The sequence below is a fragment of the Mauremys reevesii genome, linkage group 18 (genome assembly GCF_016161935.1).
Source record: "Mauremys reevesii isolate NIE-2019 linkage group 18, ASM1616193v1, whole genome shotgun sequence".
Classification (NCBI taxonomy): domain Eukaryota; kingdom Metazoa; phylum Chordata; order Testudines; family Geoemydidae; genus Mauremys; species Mauremys reevesii.
The window spans coordinates 29,890,297-29,910,542 of NC_052640.1; the positions used below are offsets into that span (position 1 = coordinate 29,890,297).

A 20,246-nucleotide genomic window follows, 5' to 3' on the forward strand; every position below is an offset into this window, starting at 1 on the left:
CTTCCAGACTGATCACATGCTGCCTAGTGGGCATTCCCCAGTGTAAACACATTTGTAATAGATACATAGACAATATTCCTAACTGCAGATACCAAAATGATACATGCATACAAATAAGATAATCATATTCAGTAAATCAGAACCTTTTCAGTGATATGTCACATGCCTTATCTTGCACAAAAACATAATTATGTCATACTTATATCATAATAATATTATTATGAAGAATATGGGGCATAATGACACAGTGTGTTCTGCTCCTCTTGTTCCAGGTCCTCTGGGCCCCCCGGGGCCAGTCGGGCAGCCAGGCCCTCCGGGGCACGATGTAAGTGCTGTATCTGGGGGAGAAGGGGCGGGGGACAGGGCCTGAGTATCTCATCTCTCCTGTTGGGGTGGGTACATGATCTGCTGCCCCAGGTCATCCCTTCCCTGAATACACGAGACCCCTTCTCCCCTCCCCATGGCACTCAAGAACTGCCCTCCCTTTCCTGGATACACAAGAACCCCCCATCACCTGGGCATCTGGAGCCAGCCCCTTCCAATGGTTCCAGCTAGGCTGTGGCCAGGCTGGGGAGAGCGGCCCCTGAAACCAGGATGCTGATCTTGTCATTGTTGTGCAGGGTTTACCCGGAGCGCCAGGTGCTGACGGAGCCACTGGTCCCCCAGGGGAGAAAGGAGACAGAGTGAGTGACCCCCAGCCCCTGCCACGCGGCTAGTAGCCGGGGCTGTGCTTGAGGGGACAGGGCTGCAGAGGGGTGCACAGGGCAAGGCTGAGGGCAGGGGCAGTGGTGGAGCAGGGACATCCTGCCTTTGAAATGCCAGGCGCAGACTCTGGCGTTGCTCTGGGCCGGGCCAGCAGGCACAGCCTATGTCTTGCAGGGCCTGGGACCAGCCAGCCCCTGCCCCCCGACCGCTTCCCGGGCCATTGCCAGAGGCTTGAGCTCAGCCCTGGTGGGTGGAGGGGTTACCACTCGCAGGAGCAGCTCCCTGCGGGGAAGGGGGGATCCTTCCCGTATGCCCCTCCCAGCAGGCCTCTTCTGTCCCCCCGCCAGGCTTCTCAGCCTCGGGTGCCCCTTGTGTCAGCCGCCCTGGGCTGGCTCCGGCTCACGCTGGCATCTCTCTTGTCTCTGTTTCAGGGGCAGCCGGGTCCCAAAGGCGAACAGGGGGAGAAGGGCACCTGGGTAAGCACAGGGCACCAGCCGCTCACTCACCCACTGCTGTTCTGCACACTGCACCCAGTCCTGGCACCAGCCTCCCGGGGGGAGGGGGGCTTTGCATTGCAGCATCCTGCCATGACCCTTCAGCCCCATAGACAGAGCCTGCTCCGCCAGGCTCCAGGGGCCTGCTGCGGCCCCAGCTCCAGAGACAGGTGTCCCATGTGGAGGGGACGGGCCCACAGAGCCCCTTCTCTCTGCTCATGGCACAGAACCCCCCTGCCCTGCCCTCGAGCGCCACCTCCTAGGAGAGCAGAGCCCCTGCCCAGCGTGAAGCCCGGGGCTCCCTGGAGCCTGCAGGGCACAGCCCCCTGCCATGGTGTGGCGCTGCGCGTTCCATCCCCCCTCACCATGGAAGTGCCCCCGGCAGGGCCGTGGCCAGGAGCTCCCTCCTCCCGTCTGCTGGAGGCCCAGCTGGCCCGCCAGTCTCTGGACCTGGCCCCTTCCCCGGAGCGCCCAGCATGACACCCAGCTAATTCTGGGCCTTTCCACTGCCATCGCTGCCACGCGGGGCATGGTGGGCCCATTCCAGCCTGACCTCCCCCCGCCTGGGCCTCCCCGAGACGGGAGCTAGCGGTGCTGCCCGTCGCCTCTCGTACACAGACGCAGCCGCGGCCCCGGCTCGCCCTGGGGTGAAAGGTCAGCGGTGCCGGTCCGAGCTGCCTCCGTGTCTGGCTGGAGGTGCTGGCACCTCCCACTTTCATCCCTTTGCGCAAAGCTGGACAGGCGTCTCTGGGGATGGGGGCAGGGGCCCGGCTCACAGTGCGGGACCCCACCAGGCCAGTGCGAATATTAGCGCCTATGGTGAAGCTGGGTCTGTCCCCGCAGTGCCTGGAGCGTGTGGAGCTGCAGGGCAGGCCTGGCCCAGAGAAGTGGGTGGTGCCAGAGCTTCCGACCCCCCTCGTCCTGGTTGTGGGGTTAGCGATTGATACAGCTGTGGGAACCTCTCTTTACATGTCTCGCCATCTGCCTGCTGGCTGCAGTGAGTCCTGCTACTAACCCGCAGCATGTGCCCTCTCCACTCCCTGCGTGCCCCCCGCTCCGCCCCGGCACGAGGCTAGCAGCTGTCCTGTGCTGCTGGGACAGCCCTGCCCCCCCCCACCTCCCAACCACTGTCTGACAGGTACCAGCTAGCTCCTCCTTGTCTCCTCAATGGCCCCATCCTCCTGTCTCTCACCACCCCCTCCCTGCACTCGGCTAGCCCTGCACATGGCCCTGGCTGGTGCCTGACCCCCTGGCAGGGAATCTCTGTGGGCGGAGGAGGAAGAAGGGTGGTTGGTTTGGGGAGCAGGAACAGAGGAGATCTGCTCTGGGTGTCTCCCCTGCCCCGTCCCAGGGACATTCCCTGGGCACTTGGATGCTAAGGAAGCCAGGAGGGATTGCAGGGGCTGCAGCAGCATCCAACCCTCCAAAGCCCAGAACCAGCTTGGCCTTGAGGGGAGCCGAAGTCACCGGGGCGGAGGGAGCGTCTGGCTTGGGGGTGCTGCCCTGGGCCGTGGGAGCCCTAAAGCCAGTTGGGAGAGAACTCCCCCAGCAGGCCCTGCCGAGGCCAGCCCTGGAGTAGGGTTGAGGAGAGACCTCCAGGGTGCATGCTGGGCTCACGCTGCAGTGCCGGCCCAGGCACACTGTAGAACAGCTCCTGGCTGCCCTTGTTCCTGGCAGGGCCACACCAGCCCCTGGGGCAGCCCAGAACAGGAAGTGTGGAGAGGTGCCCCCATTCCCATTGCCAGAGGCCCCGCTGGGGAGTGGAGTCAGCAGCATGTTTCAGGAGAGCTTGGGCCAGGCCAGGCCACCCTGCAGCTCCCATTGGCCTCACTGGCGGCTGTGGGTGCCCAGTGCCTTGGAGATCCAAGCCCTGGCAGTGACCTGGGCAGCGCAGGCTGGGAGCTGGGGAGCCAGAGAGCCCCAGGGTCTCTCTGTGTGCCGCAGCCTCAGCACAGACCCCCTTTTATATCCCAGGCTCCTGTCTGTGTCCTACGGCTGCAGCTCCCGCTAGGGCCAGGGGCCTGAGCCCTGGGGCAGGCCAGCAGCTGAGGGGTGGGAGGAGACTCGTCCCAGCTTCAACCCCATCAGCTGACTCAGCCAGGAGATAAAATGGGGGTCTTGCCCCCTGAAGGCAGCCCCAGGGTGAGAATCCTGGTGTGGCCCAACAGCAGCCCCTGCAGGCCAACATGAGCACTGCGGCTCCCAGTTAGTCCCACCTGGGAACTAGCAATGGGCGCAATGGACGAGGGCACCCGGCAGTGCAGGGCCCCCAGGAGGAGAGCACCCCACTCCTCATGGCAGGGCTTTGCCAGGGTCCTTGTGGGACAGTGGAGAGTCGTGCTTTGGAGCCAGAACAGGCAGCAGTCCCAAAGGCTACGGCATTTCCTGAGCCCCCCAAAGCCCTGGCAGGCTGCGCACTCAGCAGCCACTTTCCCCAGGCTTTGAAATGCAGCCAGCTCTGGGCTGGGCATGGCAGCCATGCTGCACCACGGGACCCTGGGGCTAGCTGGGTGGGAGAGATTCGCACCTGCAGGGGTGGGGGGAAGGGGCAGGGGACAGTGGCCAGCGATGGGATTCAGCCAGGGCACTGCTGCTCAGTCTGGGACTCATGCTCTTTCCGTGTCCCCCGTGGGCTGACCCAGCTCTTCCCTCCCCAGCGGCATCTGTGTTTGTCATGCGCTGTGCCAGGTGAATGCTGCAGAATGCCCACCCCGCCCAGCCTGCTCCCTGAGGCACAGCGTGTGCATGCCTGTTATCTCAGTGCCCAGCCGGGCGGGAGGGGCTTTTTAACCAGCTGCCCACCCCCTCGAGAGAGGGTGACTGGGCTGTTCATCCCTCTTCTCCTCCCCCCTTTGCCTGAGGCCCCGGCCCGGGGCTCAGAGGGTACCCACAGGCATTCCCTTCACGGCTGGATCTGTCTCTTTCGTCCACAGGGGGAGGGGTTACACCAGCTCCGAGAGGCTTTGAAGATTTTAGCTGAGAGGGTTTTAATCTTGGAAACAATGATTGGGCTTTATGGTGAGTAGAGACAGACAGCAGGACAGGATTCCAGGCTGCTGGTGTGGGGCTGGGCTCCCAGCGAGGGGCAGAGCAGGACGCGGGAGGCCCACACCCGCTGCCACCAAACAAACAGTGCTCCCTGCTTCCAGCCCACAGCCCTGCTCAGCCTATGGTGCGAGCAGGGCCAGTGAGTCAGGCTGTGGGGGGGGCTGGGGCTGGGGCTGGCTGGCCCCACACCTCCCTGCCCTGGGAGCTTTGCCTGTTTGTTTATGGCAGCCGGTGGGATTTAGTCCACCTGCCATGTGGGTCGGCGGTGTTGGCTGCAATGACATCATCCCACTTCAACAGGGCTTAGGGCGACTGTGGAAACCCACGCTTTGATGACATCACAGTGGCCTCCCACCTGCTGATGTGATGGAGCCGCTGGAGGAGGAAAATCCCAGACCTCCCCACCCTGCTCCGCACTGGGGGAGGGTCCTGGGAACCAGGACAACAGCACACCCCCAAACCCCAACACACTCACCCAGGCCCTGACATCGCCAGGGAGTGCAGCTAAACCAGCGCCGTGGGGAACGGGCCACTTGGATTCATCTGAACTCAGTGGGGAAGGGGGCAGCTTCCAGTGCAGAGAACGGACCTGCTGTGCATGCCGCAGACCAGCTAGGAACTGAGTGCTGGGATGGTCCCCAGGGATCTGCCTGCAGTTGGAGCACGCCCCCTAGTGGCAGCAGGCAGATGGGATTGTTAATTACAGATTTCCCTTTCTGTTATGGTGAGAGAATATTTATATTGGGGCCCCATTGTGCTGGGTGCCGTTCAGGTTCCCAGTGAAACGATGGCCCCTGCCCCTGAGCACCTGGCAGAGGCTCTCCTGGGCAGAGGAGAAGCACCTTTAAAATGACACTGAAATATTTTTAAGGATGAACTAAAAACAGCCACTCAGTCCCAGTGGCATCCAGGTTGGTGCCCTTTAATGGTGAAAGGGCTGGGGGCGTTGTATGCGGCTGCCACTTCAGAATCCCTTGATTTTATGCTGGTCCTTTCCCAGCCACTGCAGCCCGCAGTGCTTGGAGTAATGATCAGGGCCGAGGGACGTGAGGAGGCAGGAGAGGAGTTATGGGAAAGGAGTGCAGGGGTCCCTGGGGGTGTTCCACCCACAGATGCAGAGGGGGAGCCTCCCACACTAGCAAGACATTCTGGGAGGGCTCGAGAGAAGAGGCGAGTGCTGGCTGAGCAGAGAGAGCCAGGAGAGGTAGGGAACCCCAGTTCCGGGGGATGGCTCTGAGTGTAGGAGTAAAGGATTCCTTCTATTCCCACCTGGACTCTGATTTCAATGGGAGCTAGAAGTCTGACCCTACCTGCTCCTGGTGAGCCTTGCAGCCTTCTCCCCTGGAGCCTGGTGGTGTGCATCCAACAGCCTGGAACCTGCCTCCTGCTCCTCAGAACAGCCCGCTGGCCCTGACACCAGGGAGAGGGAGAGTGTTTAACCTGTGCAAAGCACCCATCCTCCGCAGGGAGCCCAGGAGCAATCGCCTGGCTGGGGCCGGCTAAGATCCCTTGGGGCTCCCTTCTCCTCGCAGAGGAAGTTCTTCCCCCAGCCCTCCAAGCTGCTGTCCTGGTTCCCTGACTCAGCCCTCAGTGACGGATCCCCCTCCCTTCCCCCATCGAGGGTGAATGAATTCGCACTCTGTGCTCTTCTCGATCTCCACTAGGCCATTAGCTTACAATCCTTCCTACAGCAGCAGGCCCAGCTGGAGCTCCTGGCTAGAAGGGTCACCTTGCTGGAAGCCATCATCTGGCCAGGTAACAAGAGGCTCAACTTTTCCTACTCTGTTCTTCCTCAGCATGATTTCTGAACCGTGTGCGCTGGACTCCTTGAATGGCTGGGCCGCTCGGAGCCAGCCCTTTGTCGGGGACTCCATTGTATCCATGGGCTCCCCTTTGCATGCCGAGTCTGTGGATGACAACTCCTCTGTGTGTTTGGAGCCAGATGGTTGGGATTCCAGTTAGGTGCTGATACAACCCTTCCTGTCTCGTAACTGCCAGCTGGGGAGGGGGAAGAGGTGCTAGTACTTGAAGCCGCAAGTGGGACTTCCCTAACTCAGACTGCAAGGCAAGTCTGCATGGGTCTGTCCTCTCGTGGCACCACTGGCAATTAGCAGCATGAGCTATGGCACAACAGTGCCCTGGGTGTCTGCACTGGGTATCACTCGGGCGCACTGACCATTCCGGGTTTAGCTTGAAGGAGGGTTTCCTTTGCTCTGCCCCGCGGGAGAGAGGGCACGACAGACGGCTCTGTACAGGGATAGATACTGCCTTGATCATGGTCCTGCGCAATGTGTGTTCCCTACCTGTGGCCAGGGACACTGGAAAATCGCAGGTGCAGATGGTCCATGAAATGGGCTGGAAGTGCTGAGCCCATCACAGCAGGGTCTTCTGGCCATTTCCTGCAGAGTCTAAAACCTGGCTTCAGTGGGAGCAGAATCCCACCTCCCGTTGTCATTAACAGCCCCTGACCGCTCCTCTCAGCTGCCACTGCACAGGGTGTAGCCTGAATGCCATCAAACCGGGCGGCCCCAGAGCGCTGAGCCATTTCACCGGAGCCTGGCTGAGCCCAAGAGGTGCTGCATTATTCTGGGCTCTGTGGTCACCCACCATCCCCAGCCAGCTGCTTAGATTGGAGCCTTCCCCCGTTCACTCGCCCTCTGTAGCAGCTGCAATGGAGAGGGAGCACTTGGACCCAGAGCCATGAAGGTCTTTAGGTGCCCCCATGGGAGTTAGGCACCTACAGACCTTGGAGGAGCTGGGCCTTGATTCCTTTGTCCACATGCCGCATACATCACCTGGCTGGAGAGCAGGGACGTGAAGTGACAACCAACCTCGCCCCGAGCTGAACCTGACACTCCCACTTTGCTGCCCAGTGTTGCCTCATGTGGCTGCATTGTTGCCGATCACGTTCTCCTTCACGGGGAGGGCAGGCTCCAAAGGGGGCCAGGCAGTGGCAGTATAATGCACAGGCCCATGCCCAGGGGCCCCAGCCAATTTAGGGGCCCCCAGGAGCACCAGAACTGTGCCCCCCTTCCTCTTCCCTGGGGAAAAAACCTTCTGGATCCAACCTATGGATTCAAATAAGGGCACCATTCTCTCCTTGGCAGCTCTTCTGAAGCAGCCACATGCCTGGACACAATGCGACTGTCCTTGGAGATGGCACAACCAAACCCTGGGTTCTGGGGAGATTAGAGGCTGAACTCTGCAGCTTTATCGCTGCCGCTGCCCACAAAGGCAGGGAGGCCGACAGACCATGGCTAATCCCTGAGACTAGCCAATGCCCAGAGCTTTGGCCTGCCATGGCTGCTGGGTGCTCTGCCTAGGCCACTGGTACGCTAAGGAGTAGCCGGACACTGACGCTGCTCAACAGAGCCAATGCCCTGCGATCGGCCAAGCTCTCTCGATGGAGAAACGTTTGGATTTGACTCTGCTTTTCTTCCCTCCCCCTGCTAGAGCCAGAGCCGGGTTCAGGCGCCGAACCCTTCCCCACTAGCGCCCCCAGCTTCCACCGGGGCAAGCGCGACAGGCTGGCAGGCTACAGAATCAGCCCACACCAGCTGGCCCAGAAGGCTGAGGAGGAGAGCAAGTGAAGAGGGGGCAGCCCACCCCCAGCAGGGGGCATCTCCCCAAGCATGAAGGCCCCCTTGGGTACGCCCCCGCCCCTCCCCCACATCGTTCTGGACTGTGGCATGAAGAAACGCTCGAGGAGCCTTCCCAGGCCGTGGCGCTGGCCGGCGTGATGTCGTATTTATTGTGCTCTCGTTCTAAAGAGGCCTGGACCCAGAGTTATGTGTGTACTAACGGACCCCCTGCTGGCTCCAGCCCCCCCCCCCCCCCCGTGCTCCCCTCATTGTACTGCAGGGGGCGCTCGTAATCTCTTGGTGCTATTGTGGGGATGGCTTCGAGATGACCTTGGCCTGTAGCTCCCGGCCTGGCAGGGATGGCAGAGGGGTTCCCCCTCCTGCCCCCAAACTGCAGAGGGTTTATCCTGGGCACGCGCCAGGAATTCAGTCCTGAGGGGGTGCAGGGGATGGTGCCTTGGCCTTTATCAGTCCCCAGGGATTGGCTCAGCCCCATGGAGCCACGTTCCTGCCTTTTCACCTGTGAATCCAGCCCCCAAGCAGGGGCAGCTGGCACCTGTAGCGCTGCCCAGCACTAGGCTCTCCACCAGTCCGTTACCCCGTTATGGGTTTGGGCCCCGGCAGCCCCTGAGCAGCTCTGCCCGTCCACCGGACACTAGCACTGAGGTGGGGCGGCCCCAGCTGAACACTGAAAACCAGGCTGAGCCTGGGTGGAGCGTACACCTGCTCGAACCCTGCCTGCTCTTGGCCACCCTGCTTATCTCTGAGTGTCCAGACCTCTCTCAGGCCCAGGGGCTTCCACCATCCAGCCCATTCTTCCCCCAACCCCTGTGGGGAGCAGCCCGTGACCCAACAGCCAGGCCCCCACGCCGGCTGCTGTGCTGGGAAGGTGTCTGCACACAGACGGGGATGGGATGCTAGAACCCACTGCGGCAGGGGCACCCTAGGCAGTCTCGCTCCCATGTGCCCGCTTCTTACACCCCAAAGCTTTACCTGGAGCAACAGTTCTTCTGGGGCAGGCTCCAGCTGAGCCTCAGGCAGGTCCCCTTCCAGCATCCCCAGCCCCACTCTGGGCACCTTCCCCCAGGGAGGAGGGATCTTCCACCTGGAGGCCGAAGTGTCACCAAGGGCAGTCGCCATGGGCATGGCTGGACACAGGCAGAGGCCAGGCCTTAGCTCCCTGCTCCACCTCCTTGATCAGCATCCCCTCAGCTAACCATGGCTGGGGAGGGCTCCAGGGGAGACATAATCAAAACCTACCTAGCAGCAGCACAGCCTTGCCCCACCTCCCACCAGCCTTCCCTGTGGGCCCTGAGACCCACTAACAACTGGGAGAGCTGCCGTAAAATGGGGAGAAAGGCCAGGAGCAGGGAAGTCTGGGGTCATTAGCGGGGAGGCCCGTCTGAAACCAGCACCCAGTGCAACCCTGTCACCAACTGCGCAAGTGGCTGGGGAGGGCACCTGCCTTTGTATTGTATACGCTCGGGATCCCGGCCAAGCGGGGGACAAATGGTCTAAAGGTCATTAAAACGTGTCCCTAAGCTCCAGCGCCATGGCAGTCTGGCTGTGCTTACAGAGCTGGGGGGGAGCAGCGAGGCTGCGGGACTAGCACCACTGACGGGCATCAGCTGCAGCCAGGAAGGATGCTGGCTAGGGGCCCGGCGCTCCCAGTGCCCTGCAGCTCCGCCCTCACCCAGACGCTGCACCAAGGGGAAGGACCTGAGGGAAACACGACTGGCTGAGCCTGGCCACGGGCAATGAGAGCAGCCAGCAGCCTCCCCAGGGTTTGGTGAAACTTTATTTCTCCAGCAAAGAACAGCGACAGGTCACTTCCCCGGGTCCACAGGTCAGCTCCCCAGGCGGGCACATCCGGCTGGCCAGGCAGCAGGCACCCCTAGCAATGGGGGCAGGGCTCGCTGGCTCTCACAGCCCCTGGCTCAGAGCCTGTGGCAAGCCAGAGCAAGGCTGGAAAGTAGCTGCAGGAGCATGATGCTGGCAGTCTCCAGGTGAATCCCATGTAGGCAGCTGGTGGGTCCAGGAGCCAACACCTTGGTAAAGCCAGCCAGAGGGCAGGCAGAGAAAGCAGGTACCACCTTCAGGCAATGGGATGGGAGCTGGCAGGCACCTTTCCCTGGCTAGCCCTCCCTTCTGCTTTCCAGGGCAGCCGGCACTTTGGGGAAATGTCACGGTTACGGACTGTGTAGGATTCCCAGACTGCTGGTGACATAACCCTGCACCCCGAATGCCACGGGACTGCCTGGGATGACACAACGTGTGGCAGAGTTTAGGCTCCAGCAGACACAAGCATGGATCTGGCCTGTTTTCTAGCATCCCCTGCACCCAGCAGTGGCATTAAACCTGGAGTTCCCTGGGCTGTGTTCGTCTGTGCTGCCCCCAGTGCTGGCCTCACCCCCCCCGCCCCAGCTAGTGACAGGATCTGTCTACACTGGTGCTTTCTAACACCAGTCACTCAGTCACCAATTAGCAAATATATTTGCCCATGCTAGCATGGACGCTCCCTAAATGTCAGTTCCAGGACAGCCTGAATCCCAGCCTAAATCAGAGAGGCTTGTGCCCTGGAACAAATATTTGGGAGGCCCAGAATGGCCAGTACTAACCTGGCTGCTAACTCAAGTTAAAATTTAGCACGGCCTTACCAAGGAAGGGATGGGTCAGGCAGAAAACGAGAGGCTGGAGCCCATGGGGGCTGGCACGAGGGGAGGGATGGAGAAGGTAGGAGGCACCATGCTGCAAGTGACTCCTCTGCACAGCCTGAGCCATGCTTCAGTCATGCAACTGCTCTTCCTCCCTGCAGCACCCAGCTCAGCACCTGCCTCCCCTGCTCCTGCTTCCCCATCCTCTCATGCAACCATTCCCCATGGAGCCCAGGCCTGGAGCTGAGCCCTACAGGACTCCCCCATCTTGGGACAGAGGGTGCAGGCCCCCGAGCTCATGGTGCTTCCGGTAATGGGCTTTGCTCTCTTCCTTCCCTCAGGGCCTGGTGATCTCAAACCCAATGGTTCAGCTTGGGGCCGTTATTTCCGCCGTTAATCACTGGGGCCCTTTATTCTGTGGTGGGAAAGCACGGTACGGCTTGCTCTGTGGGAAGCAGATGCTCATGGCAGACTGGCCTGCTCTCCAACGTCACCACGGCTTCGTCCCCGACCTGGCCTCCAATAAGCAGTGAGATGGCCCCCTCCACTCGGCCCGTGGCTGCCAGTGCCACCACCGCCTGCTCCGTGGGGAAGCCCATCCTCTCCAGCTGCTGCAGCCTGGGGAGCGAGAGGGAGAGAGGCCATAAGAACAGCCAGACTGGGTCAGGCCAAAGGTCCATCCAGCCCAGTATCCTGTCTACAGACACTGGCCAATGCCAGGTGCCCCACAGGGAATGAACAGAACAGGGAATCATCAAGTGATTTTGTCACCCATTCCCAGCTTCTGGCAACCAGAGGCTAGGGTCACCATCCCTGCCCAATAGCCATTGCTGGGCCGATCCTCCATGAACTTACCTAGTTCTTTTTTGAAGAAATCTTTGGACTGTGGGTGGAGACACAGGGCCGGGCAGGGAAAGCAGGGGCAGGTGGGGAGAACTCGGGCCTGTTTGATGGGGATGGCTGTATGGTTGCCGGTGGGCTGCCCACACTCCCGCAGGGTCCATCCCCAGCAAACACACATGCAATGGCGCAGATAGCAGCCTCCCAGCCCATCAGGTGGCCCGTAGACTCCACAGTTCCTCGTGTGCAATGCTCTGCCTGTACCTGTCACTCAGCAGGGCTGAGCTAGCCCAATCCGTCCAGGTCAGCATGAGAGGACCTTGGCGGCGGGAGCCATGGAGCATGAAGAAGCTGTACCAAGACCTGCAGCCCGGCAGAGATGGGAGGGAGCCAGAGGGCAGCCCACACTACGCTCTCAGGCTTGGTGGGTGCTGCCCAAAGAGCCCCCCAATCTGGTTCTGGGTTAGAAGCCAAGTGGCCTCTGGTTCACACTGGTCACCAGGGGCGCCTCCCCCTCCATCCCCTTCCCGCACCCTGCCATGCCCCTTACCGCAGAGAGGAGACAGAGGATTTGGAAAGCTGCACTCCGCCCACGGCAGCCTCCAGGCTGGCGTCCCTCAGGGAGGCCTGGATCCCGGCCAGCAGCAGCTGCTCATCCAGCAGGACCTCTCCCAGGCCCAAGAGTGATGCCCCAGAGTGCAGGCTGGGGCTGTCCCAGGGGGAAGGGCTCCCATGGAGATCTGGGAAGCGAGCCAGAGGGACAGACGGGTATGGCATCCCAGAGCTCTGCCAGCACCCTGGTCTTTCAGCAGCCCAGGGAGAGGCAGGTGCCACGGCCAAGGACTGGTCTGAAAGGCCCCCCGAGAAGCACTGCTGGGCTGGGGGGGCAGAGAGTCCTGGAGACCTGGGAATCAAGGAAGGAATTAGAGGGGAGTCCAAACAAACAGGGGGAGGGAGCAGCCTCCCGGCCCATCACAGAGGGCAGTCAGGGTGGCCCCCAATGGAATGGGGCTGGGGGGGGGAGTGCCCCGTGACTCTAGCAGGGACGTGTTTCTCATGCTGGCGATGCCAGACCCTAAAGCAGTGATTCAGGAGACTCCCTGTGTCTGGGGGAGGAGGTTCTGGGTCAGCCCCCACCCCACATCCCATCCCTAGGACTCTTTGCTATGCGGCACTAGAGCAGAGGGGTCGCTAGTGGGTGACCCACACCACGGCCTCCCTCCTTGCCCTCTCCAGCTAGGTCTCTGCCAGGCAGTCAGGGAGGGAGATGAATGGTGGTAACCAGGGGTCACCAGGCCCGCCTGGGGGCACAGGGGGAGAGCCAGGGGCCATGAGCTGATGGTGTCTCTCGCCTCATGTACCTGCCCCTGGTGCTGGCCGCATGGCTAGTGGGAAGGATCCCCGCTCTTGGGCACGGGATAAAGCGGACGAAGCCACTTCTCGCCAGTGTCCTGCAGACAGCCCCATCATGTAGCACTTCCAGGCGCCTCTCCGATAGCTCCAGCCACGACAAGACCCTGGACCAATCTGCCACCAGTTCCTCTGGTCAAGGAAAACATCTGCTGCTGGCCCCGGCTGGAGACGCTTCCTGGGCCCCAGCCTGGCTAGCTAGAAGCCAAATAACCCAGGGGTCTGCAAGGCATGTTGGGATCTGTAGTCTCCATAAAGATGACGGCAGCTGTGACTGGCTCTTGCTTTAACCACATCAGAGGCAGAGCTCAGGTGCCTAATAATGCTGCCCTCAGCTGGGCAAAATCCTCTGGAGTAACCACAAACCCCGGGATGGTTAGTTTACGATCAGTGTGTACATCAGATCGTGCCAAGGTCTGCGAGCATGAGCCAGAGATGGGCACCTGGGAAAGCTCGCGGGAAGGAGAGTGTCTGAGGCCGTGCAATGGATGCCAGGCACTCAGTGCTAAAGAGGCGTGGGATTGCGCACAGGCTCCCAGATCACCAAGCTTCTGGGGGCTGTGAGATATTACGGCGTGATTAGTGCTGGTGGAACACCAACCTTGGAGACCAAACCCCTAAGCTAATAAAAATATACTCTCAGTGCCAGCTTCCCAACCAGCAATGTGCCTCTGCCCTGACCTGAGAGATGGGAAGGAAGAATCCAGCCTCTACAGCTCAGACAAGAGGTCAATTAGTGGTTGCTGGCATGGTGGTTTCTGTGATGTGGGAACACCTATCCCCTAAGAGCTGGACTGAGACCCATCAAACGTCTTTCACATGGGCCACTGAAAAGCTATCAGATGGGAAGGACTTTCACTCCCTCCCAGCCGGGGCAGCATCCAAACTAGGTTCCATATCCCATATCCCATCTCCAGAACAGGCAATCTGGGACGTTAGCTATTTTCCTGTGGAGTGGACTGTTTTCTCCACAATCTTATCTTTCATTTAAAAGAATTAATGGCTGAATTGTGACCCCAGGCAGACACTCCCACACCACTGACTTCCGTGGAGTCACATCTGAGGGAGGCTGGGTGGAATATTCCCCAGTTTCTTGCCTTTCTGTTTGTGAAGACTCCTTCTGAATGCAACCTGTGTCCCTCTTCTGAGTCTGCAGCCAGGCTTGGGGGGCAGGGGGGATGCTTTAGTGGACACTGCTCTGCTACTTGCTGTCCCCGCTGCCACCATGGCACCTAAAATACACGTGCTTTGCAAACCTCCTGGATGCCAGCTCCGCGTGTGATACTTGCCTTGTCCCCGCTGACTTTGGCACAGCTGCTACAGGCTGCACCCACTGGCTCCATTGGCCCTGTGATGGAGCATATAAACCCCCCTCGGCCACTGTCACTAGGGCCAGTCACTACCTCCCCAGCTCTGGCTAATTAGCTGACCTGCAACAGTGGGGCTAGGAGGCTGCAGCCCAGGCAGGGGGGTGGCTGCCGATGAGGCTGGGACACAGATTGATAGGAAGCTGCCTAGCAAGCAGGCCCTAGCGCCCCTGAGGAGTGGGGTGAGGCCGCTGGTGGAGGAAGCAGAGGCCCTTAGTTAGGATCCCTTCTCCTACCAGCTAGAGCAGAAGTGGACTCACTTGGGGCACTGACAGCGGGCCTGGGAGGGACGTGACACACCGATCTGACGATGGCTGGGGTTGAACTATGGTCAGGAGAGCAGGGGCTTTAAGGGCTGGTGCACTTCCAGGGACTGAGGCCCCTAATATCTAGGGGTGTCAAAGCCCTGTGGAGTCCCAGGGCAGGATTGTTCACAGGAGCCCTATCCAGGGGCACCCTCCCCTTCCCTGGGGACCCCATTCCAGAGGTGATCACACCGGCTTGCAGCATCTGTGGGGACACCAGTGCCCCTCTTCAGGGCCCAGTCGCTCCCGTGCCAGGCTGGCGAGGCCCATCACACAGAGGATACAGGCCAGCCCTGTGAGCGCACCACTCAGGTGGAGGAGGAAGGGGCACCCGGGGGAGAGAAGCTGGCTGAACGCGAGCAGCAGCCAGGGCAGGGCCCCAGCACAAACCTGCCCCGAGGCCCCAGCCCTGCTCCTCAGTGCCAGATGGCGCCCCAGCATGGCCAGGTGGACCGGAGTGTAGCCGCTGGCAGCATCGGGGGCAGGCGCCCAGAGCCCAGCCAGGACGAGGTAGAGCAGAGCCGAGGTCACCGCGCTGAGCAGGGAGGCGTGGAGGTAGCGAAGGGTGCCCTGGAGGCGCTCCTGGCGCCAGCCCAGCACAGGGAAGAGCAGCAAGTTGAGGAGCAGGAGAGAGGGGTCCGTGTGGCACAGGCAGTAGGTTGCCAGGCGATACACTGGGGAGAAGAGCAAGGGATGACCTGTTAACATGGGACTCCCTGTATTTACCATCCTTCTAAGGGAGCCCAGGGCTGGGGAAAGACTCAGCACAGGCCTGGGCTGCCCAGGTCCAGTCCGGTCCGGTCCTCTTCTCCTCTACGCGACAGCTGCTGCCCTGCCATTGGTATCATGTCCCAGCACGCTGACAGCCCCTCCTGGCCTCTGCCTGCCCACCCAGCCCCTCGGAAGACATGCCTACACTGGAGCTGCCCGTGTCACTCTCAGCTCCACACAGCCAGCACGCGGGAAATAGCCAGGGAACCTCTTCTCCCAGTGGGAGGCTCCAGTCTCCCACCAGTGGCCTGTTAAACCTCCAGGCATCAGGAATGAGAGCCCTGCAGCAAGGCTACGTCCTGAGGGGTGGCCGAGAGGAGGGGGCGGGGGCAGAGGCAGGGGCGGGGGCAGGACAGGTACCCACCTTGGAAGTGTCTGAACAGCAGTGCCGGCGCTAAGGACAGATTCTCGCAACCCCCCAGCAGCCAAATGATGCCAAGAAGCAGCATTAGAGTAACGGAAGCAAGTGGGGGGCCCTCCAGTCCCCACATCCATGTTAGGCGCCTCCTGGGCAACATCACCTTGCGAGGGGAGAGCCAGCTACACCATGGGCCTCTTGGAGGGACCCTGGATTTCGGGGGACTCAGCAAGGCAGGCAGAAGCAACCAGGGCCTGGGAAGTTCGCAGCACTCGGGGACTGTCTGTGGGGAGAAGGGGGGACTGAGTCTCCCAAATACACAAGCAAACTGTATGAGGGCAATGAGGGTGTCCCCAGGTGAGGGCAGCCCACCGGGATCCGTTTTATGGGGAAGCAGAGAGCTCTGACCAGGGCATCCCAGTGTGTCCCCTGAGGCCCAATACACAAGGAAACAAGGAGCCTCAATCTTGCCCAAACTTCACCCTGGCCCCTAATACATGAGCTGCCCTCTCGGAGCCCTGTGTCTGGCAGGCTGCACTCTGGCACCCAGTGCTGCTACAGGAGGGGAGCAGGGTGCCCTGCCCCTTTGATCCCCATACCCAGCACCCACGGGAGCTGCAGGCAGATGAGAGTGCCATGCAGCCATGTGACTCTGTACAGAGCTGAGGTTCAGGATCAGGGCTACTGGTTTCCTGTGGGGCCCTGCAGCGAGGTGTGAACTGTGATCCCTCACAGCACCTACCAGCCTGCAAGGTGCTTGGAGCTGTGCGAGACAAAAGCACAGACGAGAGCCACTCGTGCTACATAACAGGGACCCCGAGGCAGCCAACCCACAGCCGGCTTGGCCTCCCACTGTGCACACTGCCCTAGGGGGCAGGAGAACTGCACAGCTGGCCTCAAACACAAGACAGCAGGTGGCAGCTGTTTCTGAAGCCTTGTGTTGCAAACCCTGCCGCTCATGAGCTGGTCTGTGCCCTGTGACCAGGGAGATCAGTCAATAACAGACCTAAAAGTGGCAATTCTTCAACAACAAACTTCAAAAACAGATTCCAACATGAAACTGCAGAACTGGAATTAATTTGCAAACTGGACACCGTCACATTAGGCCTGAATAAAGACTGGGAGTGGTTGGGTCATTACAAAACCTAAACTTAATTTCCCCCTACTGTTACTCACCCCTTCTTGTCAACTGTCTGAAATGGGCCACTCTCTTACCACTTCAAAAGTTATTTTTCCTCCCTTGGTATCCTGCTGTTAATTGAATTGTCTGGTTAGACTGACCTCACACTTGGCAAGGCAACTCCCATCTTTTCATGTATTTATACCTGCTCCTGTATTTTCCACTCCAGGCATCTGAAGAAGTGAGGTTTTTTACCCACGAAGGCTGATGCCCAAATAAATCTGTTAGTCTCCAAGGTGCCAGAAGGACTCCTCCTTGTTTTTGCTGAAACAGACTAATATGGGTACCCCTGAAACCTTCCCCAAACAGTAACTCCTGGCCTGGGTTCCCCAGCTCCGGCTGCTGCTGCAAGGGGCATATGGGAGGCACTCAAGTCTGGGTCCGTGGGTTCTCGGCCTGCAGGATGGTGTCCCTGAGGGCCCATGCACCCAGGGGGGACATAAAGGGAACACCTGTATTTGGGCCTGGGGGGAGGGGTGCCCACATTGCCGCGTGCTGCTCTTCGCTCTGCACCGAGGTTAGCGCTGGTGCAGCAAAGCAAAGCTCAGCGCTTCCTACCTCTCCAGGCTGCTCTGAAAACTTGGCTGGGGCCGCGGCTCAGCTCCTTCCGGCAGGCTCCGGGGCAGGGGAGGAGGCGGCGTGGCCTCACCCTGGCCCAAGAGGGGAGACAGGGACACCACACAGCCATTTTGCCATGCTCCTCTGCTAGGCACTTTCATCTCTGCACAGTGCTTGGCCAGCCAGGGAGCGTCAAGAAAGTTGAACCCTTGAGATGAAAAGGAGCATCTCAGCTAGACGTGCTCTGGGAGTTACTGGGGGCAGGCTCTGGCCTGGGCTGAACAGGACAGAGGTCAGGCTGGATGATCACAACCAGCCCCTCTGGCCTGGGACTCTGGAGGTGTGCGCTAGGCCGGCTGCTTAAACAATCAGAGCGTTTCCCATGGCAAATCTCCCTCCCCAGGCGGCTGAGAGCTGGAAGGATTTGTAAAGGAAACCGACTGCTCTGGCCTCTGCTGCTTGTTCCCCGTTTGCACCTGACAGGGAAAAGTTCTCTTTCGAGTCCCTTTTGCTTCCAGGTGGCACTGAGCCGCCTGCTGCGTTTGGGCTGCAGACACTGCAGGGGAGGATCTAACCCACAACGCTGTGGAGAGATAGCAAAACTCATGCTTCAGAGCTCAATGCCTCAGTGCCACAGACCAGGGCAGGGGCAGATTGCCCCACCTCTGCTACCCCCAGGTTCTTACACCCTCCTCTAAAGCAGCACTGGATCCTAGCTCTTGTCAGGCAGGACCTTGGCTCTGAGCTGGGCTTGCAATGTGCCATTTTCTTCATTTATTTTTAATCGAATAAAATATTTCTGTTGCCATTGGATTTTGTGACACAAAACACAACCGTGGGGCCCAACGGACTTGGACGTTGTAGGCCCATGATGCATAATACTAGGGGTCCGAGATGCAGAGGTGCTTAGTCGCCTCATTGAAATCAATGGGAGATGTGGGTGCTCAGCACCTCTGAATTTCATCAGCAGGAGCAGCTTCTTTAAAGGGCTCAGCACCGGCAGCTCCCAGGCGTGTGTGGACGTGCGACAAGCTGTTTGCGTGGGTTCAAATGGGACACAAGGGGAATGAGGCCCAGCAATTCAGCATGGTTGTTGCTGGCGCCATCTGAAAGCTCTGCCTACAAGCCATGCCCCACCCCGCTGAGCTGCCAAAAGGAGTCAGTGGGTTGTGGGGATGGTCATAGCTGCCGAGTTTTGTGCAGCTGCATGTAAGAACATAGGAAAGGCCACACAAGGTCAGCCCAGTGGTTCAGTAGCCCGGTGTCTTGTCTTCTGACAGCAGCTGATGGCAGATGCTTCAGAGGGAATGAACAGAACAGGGCATCCCGTCAGCCAGTCCCAGCATCTTAGGGACACCCAAAGCATGTAACTCTTCCCAATCAGCTTTGGACTAACCTATCTTGAGTAGTTTCGTATTCTCTATCGTGGTCCACCTCACTATTCACCCCTTTTCCAGCTCATTTATCAGTATGTTGAACAGCACTGGTCCCTGTACAGGTCCTTAGGGTACTCCACTATTTAGCTCTCTCGATTCTGAAAACTGACCGGTTATTCTTACCCTTTGTTTCCTGTCTTTCAATCAGTTACTGATCCAGAGGACCTTTCTTCTTATCCCGTGGCTGCTTACTTTGCTTAAGAGCCTTTGGCCTTGTCTACACTACAAAATTAAGTTGATCTAATCAACATACAGTCACTTCAGTTCATGTCCACACTCCGCTCTCTGTTGGCAGTGAGCATGGTCACCAGGACAGGTGTGGGGCACTGGGAGGCTCCAGCAGGGAGCCCTGCGTGAGGCTGACAGACAACGGGTGATAAGAACATAAGAACATAAGAACATAAGAAAGGAACAGGCAATGATCAAATGATCTCTCTCCTGCCATCCATCTCCATCCTCTGAGTTGATGTAAGTAATGTTGAATCTACACATACACTGAGCCGCCCAGATACACTGACCTAAGTGCTATGCCTCTTGCAGAGCTGGTGTTATTAGGTTAATGTAGTGGGTGACTTACATCACCGGGAGCAACGCTGAAGTGTAGACAGTGGCATAGTTAGGTTGTTGGAAGTTGTGTTATGTCAACCTAATTCTGTAGTGTAGACCAAGCTTTCGGGGAAGGACTTTGCCAAAGGCTTTCTGAAAGTCCGAGTACACTGGATCACCCTTGACAACATGCTTGTTGATCCCCTGAAAGAATTCTAATAGATTGGTGGTGCACGATTTCCCTTTACAAATGCCATGTTGACTCTTCCCCAACAAATGGGTTCATCTATGCGTCTGACAATTTTGTTCTTAGTTTCAACCAATTTGCCGGTACTCAAATTACGCTTACTGGCCTGTGATTGCCATGTTCACCTCTGGAGCCTTTTTAAAAAGTGGTGTCACATTAGTTATCCTCCAGTCATCTGGTACAGAAGCTGATTTAAATGCTAGGTTACACAGCACAGTTAGTACGGTAGTTCTGCAATTGCACAGTTGAGTTCCTTCAGAACTCTTGGGTGATACCGTCTGGTCCTGGTGACTTATTACTGTGTAATTTATCAATGTGTTCCAAACCCTCCTCTAATGACACCTCAGACTGGGACAGTCCCTCAGATTTGTCACCTAAAACGAATGGCTCAGGTTTGGGAATCTCCTTCACATCCTCTACGTTGAAGAGGAATGCAAAGAATTAATTGAGCTTCTCCACAATGGCCTTGGCTTCCATGAGTGCTCCTTTAGCACCTCAGTTGTCGAGTGGCCCGACTGATTGTTTCACAGGCTTCCTCTTTCTGATGTACTTAAAATGAGTTTAGCTGTTAGTTTGAAGAGCAGCTAGCAAAAAAGACTGAAACTCTTTTTTTTAGCCTAATTATACATTTAAACGTGATTTGCCCGAGTTTATGCTCCTTTCTATGTTCTTCAGTAGGATCTGACTTCCAGATTTTAAAGGATGCCTTTTTGCCTCTCGCTGCTTCTTTTACTCTGTTGTTTAGC

The 20,246-nt window shown here is 58.8% G+C and overlaps 2 protein-coding genes across 15 annotated transcripts in view; one reads left to right on the forward strand and one right to left on the reverse strand.

The window, feature by feature from the left end:
* Positions 1-9,375, forward strand: part of EMID1 (EMI domain containing 1) — a 114,988-nt gene extending 105,613 nt beyond the window's left edge. Inside the window, exons 12-18 of one of the 13 annotated variants that reach the window (XR_005589579.1) lie at positions 273-325; positions 621-683; positions 1,137-1,181; positions 2,198-2,337; positions 4,133-4,217; positions 5,912-6,002; positions 7,701-7,785. Coding sequence is in view for 5 of the 13 variants with exons in the window: in XM_039505210.1 (XP_039361144.1) it covers positions 273-325; positions 621-683; positions 1,137-1,181; positions 4,133-4,217; positions 7,701-7,837 (383 nt within the window). In the remaining 8 variants the exon portion in view is untranslated. The other 12 variants (XR_005589573.1, XR_005589574.1, XR_005589576.1 and 9 more) reach the window with 12 other exon arrangements.
* A 235-nt stretch (positions 9,376-9,610) lies between these two features.
* Positions 9,611-17,541, reverse strand: RHBDD3 (rhomboid domain containing 3). Of its 2 annotated transcripts, XM_039505216.1 has the most exons (6): positions 17,272-17,411; positions 15,540-15,816; positions 14,689-15,078; positions 12,684-12,849; positions 11,873-12,226; positions 9,611-11,100 (listed from the first exon to the last, which is right to left on the reverse strand). In XM_039505216.1, exons 2-6 carry the CDS (start codon positions 15,691-15,693, stop codon positions 10,893-10,895), a joined length of 1,272 nt encoding a protein of 423 aa, XP_039361150.1. In that variant the 5' UTR covers positions 15,694-15,816; positions 17,272-17,411; the 3' UTR covers positions 9,611-10,892. The 2 variants fall into 2 exon arrangements, with proteins under 2 accessions (XP_039361150.1, XP_039361151.1); XM_039505217.1 differs by lacking the exon at positions 15,540-15,816 and having other exon boundaries at positions 17,272-17,541.
* Between the last annotated feature and the right edge of the window lie 2,705 nt (positions 17,542-20,246).